The 17,303-nt window shown below is 47.2% G+C and overlaps 1 protein-coding gene across 1 annotated transcript in view; it reads right to left on the minus strand.

Moving 5' to 3' along the window:
- The window catches only part of SPP2 (secreted phosphoprotein 2), a gene marked incomplete at its 5' end in the record, with an annotated part of 32,028 nt that overhangs the window by 7,743 nt on the left and 6,982 nt on the right, over positions 1-17,303 (minus strand). The window contains 2 exons of the mRNA XM_080399187.1: positions 610-813; positions 2,181-2,329. Of these exons, the coding sequence (XP_080255313.1) occupies positions 610-813; positions 2,181-2,329 (353 nt within the window). The remainder of the gene's footprint in view (positions 1-609; positions 814-2,180; positions 2,330-17,303) is intronic.

The following is a 17,303-nucleotide window of genomic DNA, read 5'->3' on the forward strand; positions in this document are numbered from 1 at the left end:
AATCTCTGTGGAAGTCTGACACACAGTATGGCATCACGGCACACAGGGACTGAAGAGCTACTCCACATGCTTTGGTAGATATGTGCAAGCAGTTAGGACACGACCACTCAGAAGCTTGCAAAGGGAACCAAGTTTTGGCAAAAATAACCATGCACAGAGAAACCCAGATTAGAAGATAATGTATTTACACCAAAGCCGGTCATCTAAGAATCAGAGCAGAGCAAGAGCTATACCAACAGGCTGTTTATTCCAGGCTGAAAAGAGAGTTGAAAAATCTGAAAAAAAATCAGCGCTGTCAGCACAGCATGGGAATCTGCACTACAGAGGGAGGCAAGCCTTTACGTGGGGTCTGGATGCACGATAGACAAAAGCAGGTCAAATATCAGGTTTTCCACTCTCTTATCTTTGAAAAGAAGCCATACCTGTCCCAAAAGACACAAGTGCTTCCACCACGCGCTGCTCCAAGACACGCTATCTTTTTTCAGCTCGCAGCTTAATTTCCCACTGGCCAGGCAGGAGAGTTGCCCAGCACTGACCCTTCCCACCCAACACCTGCTCCATGCCGCAGGCTGTACGGGTTTGGGTTTTTTTTCAGAAAGCCAGTCATTCTCCAGCACCAGTAGCATTCCAGCATGTCCCGAGAACACCTTGCAGGGAGCCGGGGGTCACATTCACACCAGAAGCACTTACCACGAAAGGTCCCATTTTGAAGTCGCACGTGAAGGGGTCTCTCCCTGAAGCTTTGGTGCACACAGTTTCACGAATGCTGAACCGCAGCTCTAGTCTGTAAGTATCACCGTCCAACATGTCAACCTGGTAAAAGGAAGGTAAATGGAACGTATAATTAGCGCCTGACATTATTCCATGCCCGCTACACGGCAAGCTTGCTTCTTTGTCAAGCGGAAGACGATGTAAGGGCATTGTGTCAGTGCCCGATTTAGAGCAGATGACTGTGTGAGAAAGGTGCTTTACTGTGCTCCGGAGTTAGGCTTTTCGGCAGATTTGGTAACAGCAAAGGAACAGCTTTCCACAGGGGTTTCACTTGGAACCCCGCAGCCATTGCAGGATGCTCCCACTGCTCGGGGTCTGCGAGGGGGCTATAGCTGTCAGAGGTAGATACAGCATTACCCCTGCAGGCTACCCCCCTCTTCTGCAGGACCCAGGGTGCTAGCAGCTCTGCTTTGGATATCTGGAGTGCTGGGAAGTCTATTGCAAATACATGACTTGGAAAGTAAATTATACAACTGCAAACAACTGAATTAATTCAGTATATAGAGTCACTCCTTATCAGCTCAGGCGCCTCAATGGGCAGTGTGCATGCAACACTACAAGCTTTAGAGAGTTTGGTGGGTTTTCTTGACACGTTAGGATTTTCTTTTCTCCTTCTCACAGTCTAATCAATGCTTTAGCTCAAGATGGGAGACACACACACACACAAAAATACAATCAAACCCAGAAATCAAACAACAAATTCCTACTGCTTTCAAGTACTTTTTTTTCCCCTTCCAAAATAGATTAATCCAAAAGTCATCTTGTCATTCATTCTTGCAGAAGACTTGATACATGCCATCTGTAGAAAGAGAGTGGTGCTAAGGATGTTCAGAAACACGGACGTGCTAACTCTGAATTAGGAAGCTTTAACTCCTTAACTCTGGGTATCCAATATAATTCTTAGCAAGGCAAATTAAAACAGGTATGTGTTTCCTGCCTGCATTTACACGCTAACAGACTCAAACCAGAGTTGGTGTTTAGAGACAGATGACAAATACAGATTGGAGAAAGAATCCTGAACATGTTTGGGGTGGCACTTAATTAGCAGTGCAGACATTCAGCTGAGACCTTCAGATGAAGCAGGTTACTTTATGCCCAAAGCAAAGCAGTTAGCTGGAGACACTTAAACCCACCAGTTTTGAACAAAATCTTACAAGGTGTCTCTCAAAGATTTCTATTCTAGGGGTAGAAAATTTGAAAACTGGATGTATTTTTAATTACAAACCAACATACAGAGAATATTTTGGTTCCTAAAGCCATAACTTCAGATAATACCCCACACCCACCCTCTTCCAAGCAGCATCAGAAAACTCCAACTAAATCTGGGTTTCCAGGGTTGGGTGAAAAAGACTTTTTGATCACAGCAAAACACATTTTAGGTAAAGGTTCTCCATCGTCTGTGCACTTACTCTTGTGACATGGCTCCTGACCACACCATAGAGGTTTGTCCCCCATGACTGAGAGTTGATCCTTGCAATGGAAGCATTGAGAGCCTCTTCTGTGATGGGGAGCTCATAGTCATACACTGGAAACCCTGAGGCAGAGGCACAGTTCCGTTAGAGGTTCACTGTGGTCTCATACTTTTCCTCCCTAAAGCACCGTAAGAAAGAGGATACGGCTCCGTTCCGAGCAACTTACCCGAACACAAGAAAACACTCAGTGTGAGAACAAAAATTAAGATCCTCATAGCGCCTTTCAAAATCCTCTGGTCTTTCCCCTTTCTAAGCAAGGATTTCCAGTGCCTGTTCCATTCCTCTTGTCTTTATATAAATGCAGCCTTGATCCTACACCTGACCTTCCCGTGTCCAAGCTCTGCTAAAGGCATTGCACTTTAAACAGAATTGATCTGAGAGTAAATATTTGCTGCCAGATTTCCTCCATTTAGCAGTAGTTCTCTGATAAGAGATGGGCTGCAGTGCCTGTTTCCCAGGACTGCAACTAGAAGGAAGCACTGAAGTCCCGATATCTCCATAGCCAAAGGCAGAATCTAGTTATTTTGTTCACTTTTAGCCATTAGATTTCCCTGTGGCAAGTCAACTCTTCCCTTAGCTCCAGACCCAGCACCTCTGCGTCCTGGCAGCAACTAGAATCGCTTCCAAGCTGGCATTCCCCAAGGAGGGGACAACTTCCCAGCGTGGAATGGGAATCCACCCACGCAGAGCCATCAGACACTACCACCGTGCAGGCCAAAGCATCCCGCAGAAATCTCCCGGACGCGAGGCAGACCCTCGGGACACTGGTCCGGCTGCCTTGCAAGCTCCTGGGGGCTCTGCTCTACATGCCAGAAGAGCTGCCGCATTGCTCTGACTGTTACCGAGCCTCAGCCCACCTCACCAAAGAAGCGAGTGGCTATGGACATTTGGCTTCCCCTGTCAGATCCCCCTGATGCTCAGGGTTCAGATTCAGCACAGAAATTAATGGGATTTTTGGAAAATTATGGCCTGAATACATTACTGGATACATAAGGAATTACAGGAACGGGTATGACACCTCAGCTCTCGGCTACCTGGAGCTAGACAGCACCGGGGCCAGGCGTTTGCTGTACCCTCTCCAACACGTAGCACTCAGCACTTGCAAGCCTTGCTTTGCAGATACAGGCCACGTGTCTCATCACTGTACTTCCAGTACCCCACAACTGAGCCACTGAAACACTTCTAGTCAGGTTCAGGGATGCAGCTGGGTGCTTAAGTGCCTAAAGGCTGTCCGTGGGAGCTGGGAGGGAAACTGCTGCCTTCAAACAAATTCACCCATTGCTGACTGTGTGCAAGGCAGAGATATGTCTAACCATGCCCATCTTGAAGATCCCCTCTGTGACATTCCTCTGCTAACCTTCAAATCACAGTTTCACTTGAATTGTGTGGCACAGGGTCATTTTAAGAACTTCCCAAATAACAAGCACTCGAGGGAAGACATGGGAGGCATGCAATGTACCAGGGCTCAGGGTTAAACAGCGTAAAGTTGCTTCCATTTGTAAGTTGTCAGGCTGCAGGATGGCAGGCGATCACCAGGTTGCACCCTGGGGGAATTTGACTCCTTGGGTGACAGAGGGAGTTGGGTGTCACTCACACTGCAAGTATTTTAGGGCAAAGACCCACAAAGGCGATGCATTTCTAAGACACGCCAGAAGTCACTGGCCAGGTGTGGGCCTTGACGGTCACTGGATTCATTTCCCCTTGTTGCTGCAAGATCCTAGAAAAGAAACCTGTTGAGCCAAAAAGTTGGTGTGCCAGCTGGTAGGGCTGCACAAGAGCACAGAGGCTGCGCTAGGAACAAGCCATGCCGGGGAGGGACAAGCAGACACGGTGCCAAACAGGAACCTCACCGGGGCCACGTCACTGTCCCATGCCGCACCACGTGCGTGCCATCCTGCCCGAACACTGCTTTGAGAGAGGTGGATGTGGGTGCATATTCAAAAAAAAAAAAAAAAAAAAAAAAAAGGGGTGGGCATTTTTCACCAGCCAACTTGGATTTCAGCATTGGGAACACAATCAAAAACACCCATTGAAACTTTGCCCAGTCAAAAGCCAGAGCCTCCTCGGTGCATCCATTTTCCTTGGTCACCGCAGCTGAAGACGCTCTCTCCTGGCTCTTGGACACGCTCATCGGTAGCAGGGTCTGCCCTGCCTGCTTCCCAGTCCTCCCTAACTGCTGCCTGTGCGATGGGAAAGCCAGTAACGTTATTCTGCAGCCGCAGCCATGACAGAGCACTGCAACGTGGAGGATTTAAGCCGAGATTCTCAAGAACAGAGTCTGTTGCGCTATGCCCAACTTTCCTGCAACCAGAGCCAAGACCGGGCTGCCTCAGATCAAGGAGGAAACCTTCCAACACATTGTTTGACCTGATTCTTAAGTAATTTCTCTGCAATCAATTGTGCTGCTGCTGTGGTAATGAAACACCAGAAATGAGACGGCTCAAGCCACTTGGATGGAAAGAACTCGGCATTCGGAGCCCCAAGGTCCTGTTGTTTTCCAACACGCTTCACCAGCTGCTGTGGTAGTTTGGATAACTTTTAGCTTTCAACTTCATCCCTAGAAAAGGAACCATCTGCCTGTTGTGTGCTGGGACCAGTTAATATTCCACCAGAATTCGAATATGTAAAACTGCTTCCTAACTGCAGAGCCACAGCGTTGTAGCCAGTCCGACAGTAATTTTAACTATTGAACCAACCGCAGGATTTAAAGATTTTCCACTTAGAGTAGCTACTAGGAAATGCTGCCAGCAGGACTGTGGCAATGCCGAGTAGGGCTTGAAAATAAAATTGTTAAGTGAAATGAAAGGTTCTCTGCAGAGCTCTGGCTTTGCTTTGTGGTGTCCAGAGAGCAGAGATGTTTGCGATTCCACCTCTCCCAATCCTGGCTCATTAAGTCTGTAATGAACTTTGTAAATATTCCTCCAGCCTCCCCACAGATACATTACACACTTTCGTAGATTTCATGCTACAGCAAAATCTGTTTCATCCGCTGTCCGTGTCCAAGGTGCGTTTGGATTGAGGGTGCTCAACCCAAACAGAGACTGGAGCTGCAGAAGAGGTAGAGACTGGGAGTGGGCAGGATGGGAATGGGGAGAAGGGAGAGTCTGTGGAGAAAACAGGCTCAGGCACATGCTGGCAGGAGGAAAGGCAAGTCTGAGCAGGGTGCAGTGTTGTCCCCGCTCGCAGGTGATGCACCTCCATGAGTATGACCTGCCTAGTGCTAATGGACCAGGTGCAAACACCAAAAGAAGGATGGGGTGTTTTCCTTTGGGCAGAGGGCTGAAAAAAAAAACATTCTTGGGAAAACTCTGCTTTCAGTAGATTTAAGCAGGGGAACCAATTTTACATTTTCAGACTCGAAGCGCCCCAGATTCTGGGTTTCTGAGGAGTTCCGAGGTTTTCACCACACTCTCTTTGCACCAGAGACTGTAACTGAAGCACCAGGTTAGGAAACACCACTAAATTTGTGAAGAGCAACTGGAATTCCACCTGAAATTCAACGCTTTGCAAAAGGCCTTCAAGGTCAAATTCCTGAACCCAAGACACTTCAGTTCTTGGCATATTCAAGAGAAATCTGTTTCATCTGTGCTGAGGAAACAACAAGCATGGCCTCACAGACAGAGACAACATACTCTTGAAAGAGCAAAGCATCCTTGCCTTCCTCTCAAGACCAGCTGGTGGCACCTGCTGATAAGGACCCTGCTGCAAATTCCCAGGCACTAGGAGCCATTGTGGTGAGCGCTGCTGGGGCACACGGAGAAAGGACAAAAGGTGAAGCCTTTGCCTCAAACCAAAACCCAGGCGGAACAAAATGAAGGAGGTGTGAAAAATGAGACCACAAGTGTTTCTGACACGTTGCCTGCTGCCTTCCGCATCCCCAGGAATTCTAAAGGCTTTCACGCGAAGATGACCCAGGCACCACTGGGAAGAAGCCACAGATTTCGTCTGCAGCTTGATGAAGGCTTCTCATTGCAGCAGCAGCAACAGAGCTCACAATGTCTCTGATCAGGATAACATGTTTTTTCCCCAGATTAATCAGACTACTGAAGTTTGGGAAGACATTTTGAGAATGCTTGCAGCCTAGACAAAAAAAAGTATATGGCACATACATAGTCATCTTTTTGGAAAGGACAAATTTTATAGTTAAACCCTCGGGGACACAAAACCTCTTGAAACTTGAGAGGGGGCGAGATGAAAAAAGACTCTTCACAGTTTAAGGACTAATCTTTGACTTCACTACCAGCAGGTTTCAGATGCCAAGCACCTTGGGTCAGAGGGAGTGGGCTGTACCCAACTTAACCCACACAGCAAACAGATACGCGCTATTTAAGAAAAGAGGAAATTTGAGACCTTCTGTTAGATGACTATTTTCAGACCACTTTCACTCCCAACAATCAAGTCAGCTCTGTTCCCAGACAACTGGGAGAACAATAATTTGTCTTTGTTAGTGAAATTTTGATAACTACAAGATGTGTTTTCATTTAAAATGTAAATCATCCAGCATCATCACAAGCCTGTATGCTGAAAACAGTCTAAACAGCATCCTAGGCACTGAGGAGCTATTCCTGATGCCTTGTTTCCTGGACATTCAGATGACAAATGAAAGTTAATGATGTTCCTTCTGATAAAAGAAAACTCAACTAAATTCAAAGCAGCATGTTGGTTTGGTTTTTTTATTTCTTTTTTCCCTAGCTCTAGCAGCAAGGCCCCCTGAAAGTTCCTTTCCATGGGTAACTTCATCACACATGCAGAAGACTGTTGTATTGACATCAGTGGAGACAGGTAGGAGAAAGGTTTCTAGATTTTGCTTAGACTAACGGATGCTTTGACACCTGATCCATAGTACATTGACATCAACAGAGACTCGGTTTTGATTCCCTTCAGATCTTGTCTGCATGTCCCTTGAGAAACTAGCAGACGATCTTGCAGACACTGCCCACCGGCTGCTGAATGTTCTCCAGCCCTTGACCACCTGCGAAGGAGAATAAGTCTTTATTATTCCAATTGCTTTCGCACGCTCATGAGAGGATACCCTCTGCCATGCTGGCTGCATTTCTTAACCCCGCATAGAGCTTTCCACTGTTAAGGACCTGAAGATTCTGTGGTCAAAAGGAGAGTAACGTAAAGACAAGCGAATATAGTGACACCTCAGCTTCCCACACCTGCAGCATTAAGGATGAAACCAGTGGCATTTCATACGTCTGGAGTTTTTACCATGGGAAGTTTCATACTCTGCAAGTTCACCATTGCTCTGGGAGAACTCTGGGACAACTCACCGAGTTGTTCTATGTCAAGACTGAAAAGCTCTATGCCAAGACCTGATGTCTTAGCAGTAATTTTAAAAAGATTAAAGGAAACATTTCAGAAAGCACACAGAGGCAGTGCCTATCCCCTTTTGCACTGCACTTTGGAGCTGCACTGTACACGCCGGTCCAGGGAACGCAGCCGAAACCCACACAGTTTCTCCTGCTGTTGCTGGAAGTGGACTTTGAGAGTGAAGCAACAGAAAGCCCTCACAACGGCAAACAAAACCTCAATAACACACATTAGATGACTGTTCTGAAACATCACAAGCTGCACAGAATCTCAGGGGGTCTCACTTTATTACTTTGAGCCTTTGAAACTTTAAATATTTATATTGCCTGTGCCTGCCAGGTCAGCAGTAATAGCTTTTACGGTGTCACTGGCACAACTTTGTAGCTGATGCAAGGCAAACATTACCTCCAGACCCAAAGATTGCCACCTGAAAAGCAGAAGAGCTTTATCTGTTTTTAAATTTATTTTTTAAGTTTTGCTGACCATACAGATAATTTTCAAGGTTTTCTCCCTATCTCATCCCTCGGGCATGTTCTCAGATAGTTCTGCTGTTATATCCCTTTGCATTCTTAGAGAAAGTTACTTGTAATCACCAGTCAGACAAAGTCCTGGTAAAACTTGAAATCCTGGGTGAAACCAGGCAAAACATTCACCTCCTACTTCTCAAGCCACCAACTGCAAAGTACAGTCACCAGTGTCATACCCTGTCCCTTGTGAGCTTCATGCTGCCATTTATTGGAAGCGGCTTGCCCTGCTGAAGTAGGCTCAGCCTTTCTGGTATTCAGCCACATTACCAGCATTACATTTCCACGTTGTTTCAACCTTAGCCCTCAGCATTGGTGTAATTCAACACAAACACTGTTGTTTCTGGCTGCAAGTCATGAGAAGGTGTGTATCCAGAGGAAAGAGTCATGAAATCTTAGCATAAATTAGTTTAAAAACTAGTTATTTCTTCAAGTTGCAATCCTTGTCTCAGTAAAAAAAAAATCAGAATATTTTTGCAATTTCCCACGCGTTAAGATCCATGACCAGAAAAATCAGAAGTCCAAATTTCAAGGATTCTTGAATACCAAAGCTGTCATTTTCATGTTTGGTTGAAGAGCAGCGATGCAAGGTTTTAGACATTAGATTAAAAATAAAATCACTGGTGGCAAGCTCAAGCTTTAAATCAGCATATATTTTAGATAATTACTTTAGTCAGGAACAGCAAACCCAAGAATTACCTAAACAGGTTATTCCAGGCACTGTTTTGTCTCACGTCCTACACAGCAGCAGCCAGGCATTTAACAAGGGATTCAATAGTCTCAGGGCATACATGAAACCACAAAGACTTCAGCTGCTGAAAGGGGCCAGTCTGGTGCCTTAGGTTGGGCTGTACAGGGGTAAGCTCAGAATAAATGGTCTTGTAAAGGCTGAATGCACATACCATGTCGCATTGGAAACTCCTGTTCCAAGTTCTGTGAGACCCCAAACTTCAGCTTTAACCAGCTGGTATTTTCAAGTGAGCTCGACACCCGTGGGGCGAAATTTAAAGATGCGTTAGTCCAATTCTTTCCCAAGTTGGGAGCAAAAGTACGATTCTACTCAAGTTCTCAGCTGCTATGCAAACATCACAGCATTGAAGGTTTAAGTCTCCAGTGTAGCCTTACATAGCCAGAACACCAACTGCTCAGTCACAAGCTCAGCGTCTTTATTGCCACTGGAGGCCCTGGGATCGTGCAAGTTCCTGGTCCCAACGTTAGACAGTCCATAGGCAGTAGAACAGGCACTGACAGAGCCAGAGGCGCTCTCCTTTGCTGATAAAGCCACATATAAACGCATGACTGTGATAAGCAGCTCCTTCTGGGGCATCTCAGCACAGAGCAAGCTTAAGACAAATAATTCTATGACATAATTCAATGCTGCCATTGCAAAGCATCCCTTGGCCACAGCTGTCCCAGTGCTGCTGCTGCTGATCCTGGCCATTTAAAGCCTTCATCCACAACTGTTGTATGCCCACAGTTTCCCACACAGATGATCCATGCTGCAGGAGCTTCACTACAGCTGCAGACCAAACCCTGGCTGTGCTGTTGGAGGCTGCCACCTACAATGAGGAAGGAAAAGGAACTCTGCAAAGGCCCAGCGTTTACACTGATGTGAGCACAGCTGGAGTCCAAAATCTGACTGATGCTCCTAGAGTCTGTGGCACCAGAGCTTCTGCCTACACAGAACATGTGGGGTACCCCGCAGGCCCAACATACCCACCAGGAAAAGAAATACTTTCTGCAGCTGTGAAAACCTCTTGGTATTGCAGTGATGGATGCAGCAAGTGGAGGACCACACGGGATACACCAAGGCGAGCTGCAGCTGTGTAGTAATGAAACAAAGAAAACCCCAAGAAATCACTTCTGGTCCTGGTTCAACAGATGGTGCATAGCCACAGTTATGGTAAAAAAAAATATAAAAAATAATCAAACAACAACAAAAAAACCCAACCAAAAAACAACAACCCCCCCAACATTAAAACAGAAAACAAACAAAAAAACCCTTAACCCCCTCAAAAAAAAAAAAATCCCCCCAAAACCCACCAGCAAAACCAGGGATGCAGACAGCCCTTATGTTCGTTAGAGACAGACCTAGAAAGAGCTCAGTGGTGATCATACAACTGAGCTCAGAGGCACTAACTGCAGAAGTTGTTTACCTGAGGCTACAGAGAACAAATAAATGCAAATAGTAGAAGAATGATTGGAGAAAAAATGGACAAGGACAGAGCACCACAGCATGCCTGTCTCCTGGTGAAAGCAGACCACATGACAGAAGCCCTCTGCAAACGCACCTCTTGCGGGGAAGCCCTTAGAGATAAAAATCAGGTACCCAACACTCCTCCTCACGCATGAACATAACTCCAGGCAACCGATAATCACAAGCACAGTTAGGAGTGGTCAGGAAACTCAGGAACAGCTTGGTAGCTCCTTCTGCTTTATCTGACCTATTCTGGATCCCACCACCAAGCCCTGTGTCCGTATCAGCCCTTTCCCCCAGCACCGAGAACACCACAGATCCTGCCCTGCCAGAACAGGCACGGCACGAACACCAGCATCCACTGTTAAAAAAAGATACAGCTAAACGGTGTTTTTAAGTAAGACTCGATTACTTGGAACAATTAGTTTTATGAATTCATTCAAGGGCTGTGCTTGGGCATTTCACAACTGCTTAAATGAAACAGCCTAAAAGGGACTTGTCTGGCACATCTGCTGACACTTTTCCCTGCAAATCACTGAGGGCCATGCAGGTGAATCAACTGAGTCCAAGCACATTGCTCTCAGAAGAGATATTATCAGCCCAATCTTATTATTCAAGCCAGGCTACCTAAGCTCACATTTTACAGCCGACAGAATTAAAGCATAGCTCTCTCAGACACACCCCAAACCCAGACTCCTCAGGAGACTGCTCACATTCTCCTTACAAAGGTAAATCCCAAGCAGTCTAAAATTTACTTTTCACTTTTACGTTACATTCTCTTTACCAGGAGCATACCTCAGCTCTAGGAAGTCTTGTTCACGAAGGGATTCCCTGTTGGCACCGGTACCCTCCGGTCCCAGCTGCCATCTCCTACCTGTGCTGTAGCCTCCTTCCTCCTGTCCACCCATTACACAGTGGGGAGCAAGTGGCCTGGCCGCTAGCCCGTCGGCAGCTGGAGCACAGAGCACTAATCCTGTGCACAAGCCACAAAGCACAGAGCGCTGTGTGCTACAGACAAACAACGGTGCTGGCCAGCTGCTTCCCACATCTCGCATCCTCCTTTTTGATAGACCCCAGCGGGTGCTGGTCCTTTCTCCCACAAGGGGAACAGTGCTTCCCAGTTACAGCTACAGGAGGAGCTTCAGCTGCTCAGCAAGTACAGCAAAGGAAAGCAAGGCAAGATGTTCTGGAGTCCAGTCAACCACTAGTGACAACCTGCACCCGCACAGAAGGGGGAAATAGTACCAAGAGTACCTGCCAGACTTCTTATGCCTCTCTCATTATAGATTTATAGAGCAGCTCAGCTCCAGGACCAAGGCAGAACAGGCCTGAGCAGGACAGCCACGGGGCAACTGCCACAGCCCTCTATGCCATCAGTCTGCCCTAATTCAGTCACTATCACTCAAGCAAGAGCCATCCAAACCCGACACAGCTTGATGTCCTGGGCAGGGGGCATGGACCAGGCTCTCTGGGAGCCCAGGCAGCAGGGTCACAGCAACAGGCAGCACTCCTGACAAACCCCTGTACCCTGTGGCCCACCTGGGGACCCAGAGCAGACCCTGGCTGATCTAGTCAGGAGGCACTTGGCTCAGTCACCTCTCTTCTGAGGCAGAGACTCTGCAGCACTATCTTAACAACTTCCCGTAGTTCTGCTGTCTCCATCACCCCTCCTTGTCCGTGCATGCACACAAAGCTTACAACCCCACCTCCTGCAGCTGTACCACAGGAGCAGGAGTTGAATCTGGGTTCCCTATCATGCCACACAGCTTCTGCACCCGGTCCACAAAAGCTAACTGACCCCCCTTGTTCAGAGTTACTGCAACGCTTCTGCCTCCATTCAGGCTCAGAGGAAACCATTCAGATCCTTGGTTTGATTTCACAATAAACTCACAAAAGTTTATCTGCAAGCATCTATCAGCATCTTCAAGCATCATTCAGCGCCCCCTTCAACTCTGTTTCCAGCCAAACTGAGCAACCATTTCCAAGTGAACTCTCCGTTTCATCACTTGCAGCCTCTTCCTAAGTATATAATTATTTTGTCAAGTTTGTTTAAACATGCAGCTTGCTGTTCCAAATCGTAACTTGCTAGGCTTGGCTGGGATGGAGTTAATATTCCTAATAGCAGCCCACATAGGGCTGTGGTTCAGATTAGTGACCCACAGGGTGTTGGTAACACCTGGGTGTTCCAGCTGTCGCGGAGCAAGTGCTGGCACAGCATCAGCGACTTCTCTGCTTCTTATGCTGCCTGCCAGCAAGTGGGCTGGGGATGGACGAGAATAAGGGAAACAACACAAGCAGGACAGCTAACCCAAACTGACCAAAGGGATGTTCCATGCCATGTGATGTCATGCTTAGCAATAAAGCTGAGGGCAGTTTTTGCAAAGCAGCCATTGCTCAAGGACTGGCCAGGCTAGTGATGAGTGATGCTTTTGCATCACTATGTTTCCTTTGTTTGTTTGTTTGGGTTTTTTTATCCTTCACTTATTAAACTGTCTTTATCTTAATCTAGAAGGTTTTTTTCTTTTCCTTGCTTTTGCCCTTCCCGTTCTCTACCTCATCCCACTGCAGTTGCTTAGCTGCCAGCTGGGGTCAATCTGCCACAGTCACATGCATTGTGATCCATCACCAGCTGTGTGATACTTCCCCTGTTCCCTGAGTGGCTGCATTTAGCAGACAAACCCAATTGCAATGGCCAGCTTCAAGAAAAAAACCACACAATTACTTTTCCTGACATACTAAGCACACAAATATCCTAAGGGCATTCACACTAGCAAGATGCAATCCCATGGTGCTGGCAGAAAGCACAAAAATACACATTAACATGACAGCAGCCCTTTGGAGAAACATTTTGGGGTGTTGGTGGATGAGAAGCTCAGCCTGGGCCAGCAACACGTGCTCACAGCCCAGAAAGCCAGCCGAACCCTGGGCTGCACCAAAAGCAGCGTGGCCGTCAGGTGGAGGGAGGGGATTCTGCCCCTCTGCTCCGCTCTGGTGAGACCCCCACAGCAGCGCTGCGTTCAGCCCTGGGGCCCCCAGCATAAGAAGGTCCATGGGCCTGTTGGAGCGGGTCCAGAGGAGGCCACGACGACCATCAGAGGGCTGGAGCCGCTCTCCTGTGAGGGCGGGCTGGGAGCTGGGGTTGTTCAGCCTGGGGATGAGACGGCTCCGGGGAGACCTTACGGCAGCCTGCCAGGGCCTGAAGGGGCCGCAAGGAAGCTGGAGGGGGCTTTTTACAAGGACGTGTGGGGATAGGGCAAGGGGCAATGGCTTTAAACTGAGGGAGGGTAGGTCTAGATATAGATATTAGGAAGACATTCTTTACTGTGGGGGTGGTGAGGCACTGGCCCAGGCTGCCCAGAGCAGCTGTGGCTGCCCCATCCCTGGCAGTGTTCAAGGCCAGGTTGGATGGGGCTTGGAGCAACCTGGGCTGGTGGAAGGTGGCCCTGCCCGTGGCGGGGAGGTGAAACTAGGTGATCTTCAAGGCCCCTTCCAGCCCAAACTGTTCTGTAGTTCTACAGAAAAGCCAACTTGAACAACAATGACAATGCTCCTGAAGCATCTCCTGCAGCATGAATTACTCAATAATTCAACGGTCTAGTAGTGCTGGAGTTCCTCTGCCTCTGGAGGATTCAGTGCCTGGAACAGCATCAAAGTCACCACTGTCACCAGTGACTTCTTGCATCCAATTTGCATGTAGGTGTTTGCCCTAGCATTTGGGCATCAGACCCTAGAAAGCCAAAAGATTGTAGAAAATCATAGAATGGGTACAAAGACCGTTGTCTTCAGATTGGTGGATGTTATAGTTCAAGTTTATGCCTCAGTGATCATTTTCAGGGCTAGCAGCAAGCTTTTGGGTTTTTTCTTGTTTTTAAGTAGAGATTCCCAAACTGCAAGAGGCAAGGCCTTAAGGGAAATACGCTGTCACAGGTCTTAGAGCAAAAGTTATTCAAAGCAACAAATTCTATGTATAGAATTATACGTTGTACAGCTCCAGCAAGGTGGGAACACTTTGTGTGTTCAAGTTTCTCTAAAAATGACACTTGTGGGAGACAGCTATCGAGTGTTCCCGATCTAGGTTCATCAGCAAGCATTTACAGAGATGAAGTTTTGCAGTTACACTCCGGCATAAGCACCAGGATCCTCCCAGCACACCTCTGCAAGCCAAGCACCAAACACTGCACAAATACCCTGAATACTTCATAGATCAAGCTCTACACCGATACCAGTCACAAAACAACAACAAAAAAATGTTTCTAATGTCCAAACAAAACCTCTTAGAAATAACATCTATTTACTCACTATTTTATGAGCAGAAAAGATGAAGTCTGTGAATAAATTATGAATTACAAATTAGCCCTTTCTTTTAGAAGCTGGGTGCACTCCAGCCAAAATGGTCCATGCTGGAGAAACCAAGAAACTCCCCACCTCTAGCAGTTCTGCTGCAGTCAGTGCAGCCACGTGGTTACAACCTCATTCTGCATTTTTGCTCCTGCTGAAGCCATCCTGTATTTATGAATCCAAGACTTCACAGAAAGCAAATTTATTATAATCAAGGTTTAATTACAGCCCGTGATTAATTTTAGAAATTACATAAATCCTTTTTCACAATACCTGCATACCAGCCACCAGCCTAGGCAAGCAGAACGCTTTCAACCTTTGCTTACTCATATATCCTTGCCTAAGCCAGTATTTTTAACTGTATGACATTTTAGTGTCTCCCAGACCAAGCCCACGCTGCAGATAAAGCACAATGTTTTTCAGCTATTTATCATGAAGAGCAAATCTACATCTTTCAAGTAAAATAAATACTTCTTAAAAAAACCCTCACCACCATGTTATACGATGATCTCATTAATATTCCTATTCACAAGAAAGATTTCTTGATAGCAGAAAATTCATATCATAAATTAACAGGGAGATTATTAGACGTACGTGTTTCTTAGTTGACAGCTTTACAATGTTGTTATTGGAAATACATTAACATCCTACACAAAAAAAATTATAGGAATGGCATAAAGGAAGAGCTACTACCCACTTGTACTGGGGATGCAGGGAAATAACTTGACACAAAGTTGCCTTGAGACAGTATCATATCAATGTTTAAAATCAAATTAATAATGGAAAGGCAGGAGACAGCCAGGGGCAAAAACATGTAAGCCACCTCCTCTGTGAGGAAATACAGACTGGTTTATTTATAACACCCAGGCACTGCTTTTGTACCGAGATTCCTATGGCAGGGTCCCACAGCACACCCGCCCCTCCTGGCCAAGGGGCATCGGCCAAGGCATCGCCCTCTCCTCCAGGAGCCCCAAATAGCAGCAGTGGGCCACGATGCCTCCTCCCGTCCCTGCGGTTCTCCATCCCATGCCAGGGTCCCCACCCCTGGGGACAGATGTAGGACATTTCCATAGGAAAGCAACTTGTACCACAAAGCGTGGAAGGTGTCGGTCAGGCTAAGGGAGACCTGGTAGGACAGGTATATCCTGAATGATATCTGAAGGAACATCATCATGCTTGATATGTAGGTACCCACACTAGCTTAAAATTAGCTGCCTCAGCTTCCAGGACAACCCAGTCTTGACCAGCATCCACATAGGGGTTTTGCTGGGACCCAGGGTGACAGGACTGGCTGTCTAAAAGCCAACGTGGTACTCCTGGCACACCCACAACAGCCTAGTGTCATCCCAAAACCAAACCAACCCTCACATGTCAGCAGGGAAGAGCAAGCAGCATTCAGCTCCTTGTGGGATGTCTAAGCTGTGCTCATTCAAGAACATGTGCCAATTTTAAGGTCTACTAATGCCCAGCAGTAACAGCTGCCCAAAACTCCTACCTTGCTCTCCTCAAGGTGCACAGAAAGGGCCAGTTAGCAGGAAGCTTTGGGAGCCAAACCTTCCAACCATTTCCTGAGGCCAGGGACACATCCACATCAGCTGGTGCCATACAGAAGACTCTCCCAGGTTCATGGCCCACGCATCTCAGCTCTGTGCTGGCCCTGGGACACAGCAGCTTCCACCAAAGAAGAGGCTATGACTAACACTCCATCTGTCTGCAACCATCTCGTTCTGCATAGAGGCAGCAGCACGGGCATAGAGAGATCAGGCGTCAGAACATGACACCAAATTCGTGTATCCACCAGCTTAGACTGGCATCTAAAGTAAAAAGCAGGATAGATCCATCACCTCTTGGGGCACAGCAGCAAAAGCCAGGTAAACGCATATTGCCATGGATTAAAAAAAGCCTAATGAGATAAGAAGTGTCTGGGTAAAGGCCTTTTAAATCACAGCTCTCACTGCTGTACCGAACCGACCATGTCCCAGGAGCTAGGCAGCCACCGTGACAGTGTATTTAATGTTAAATAATTCACTGGCAACAAAGCAGTCATTTCACTTGGCAGGATTTCTCGTGACACAGGTTGGGTGCCCCTCTTGCTCTGGGGCTCTCAGTTGGACAGAGATGCTCCTGCTCAGACCTGAGCTGAACCTTGCTGGCAGGTGCTTGGGTTGGACCATGTTTGGAGTTGGTCTCTGCAGCAGCAGGGAGAACCCAAACCTGCTCGTCACAGCAGCAGCTGTGAACAGCCTTCTCCCTTCCCCTGCTGCTCTCTGAACTGCAATGGGCCAGGAGCGCAAGGACCTCAGAGATACCCAGAAAGAGACACTTGTACCTAACTCACTGGGAACTTTTGGAGAAGGACTCTCCTTGGGAAGCAACCCCCTTTCCTCCAAAGAGTTTTACCCAGATTAGTAGCTTTCTTGGGGAACAAAACCAGACACATAAGGAACTCTGGCAAGACTGAATTACTCACGGCCCTTTCAAAACAGACATTCTAGCTCTTACTTCTCCAAGTGTGTTTCCAGGTGTAGGTTCACACTTAAAGCCACAGGCCCTCTGCAGACACAAGCTGGCTGATATCTTCGTCACATCTCTTGACTCCTGCCTCCAGTCGTGAAAGCAAAGCCAGACAGTTCTCAGTGAGAGTCCAGATCCCTGTTCCCACTGGATGCTCTTCTAAGCAACATC

Source organism: Falco punctatus (assembly GCF_963210335.1).
Source record: "Falco punctatus genome assembly, chromosome: 8".
Taxonomy (NCBI): domain Eukaryota; kingdom Metazoa; phylum Chordata; class Aves; order Falconiformes; family Falconidae; genus Falco; species Falco punctatus.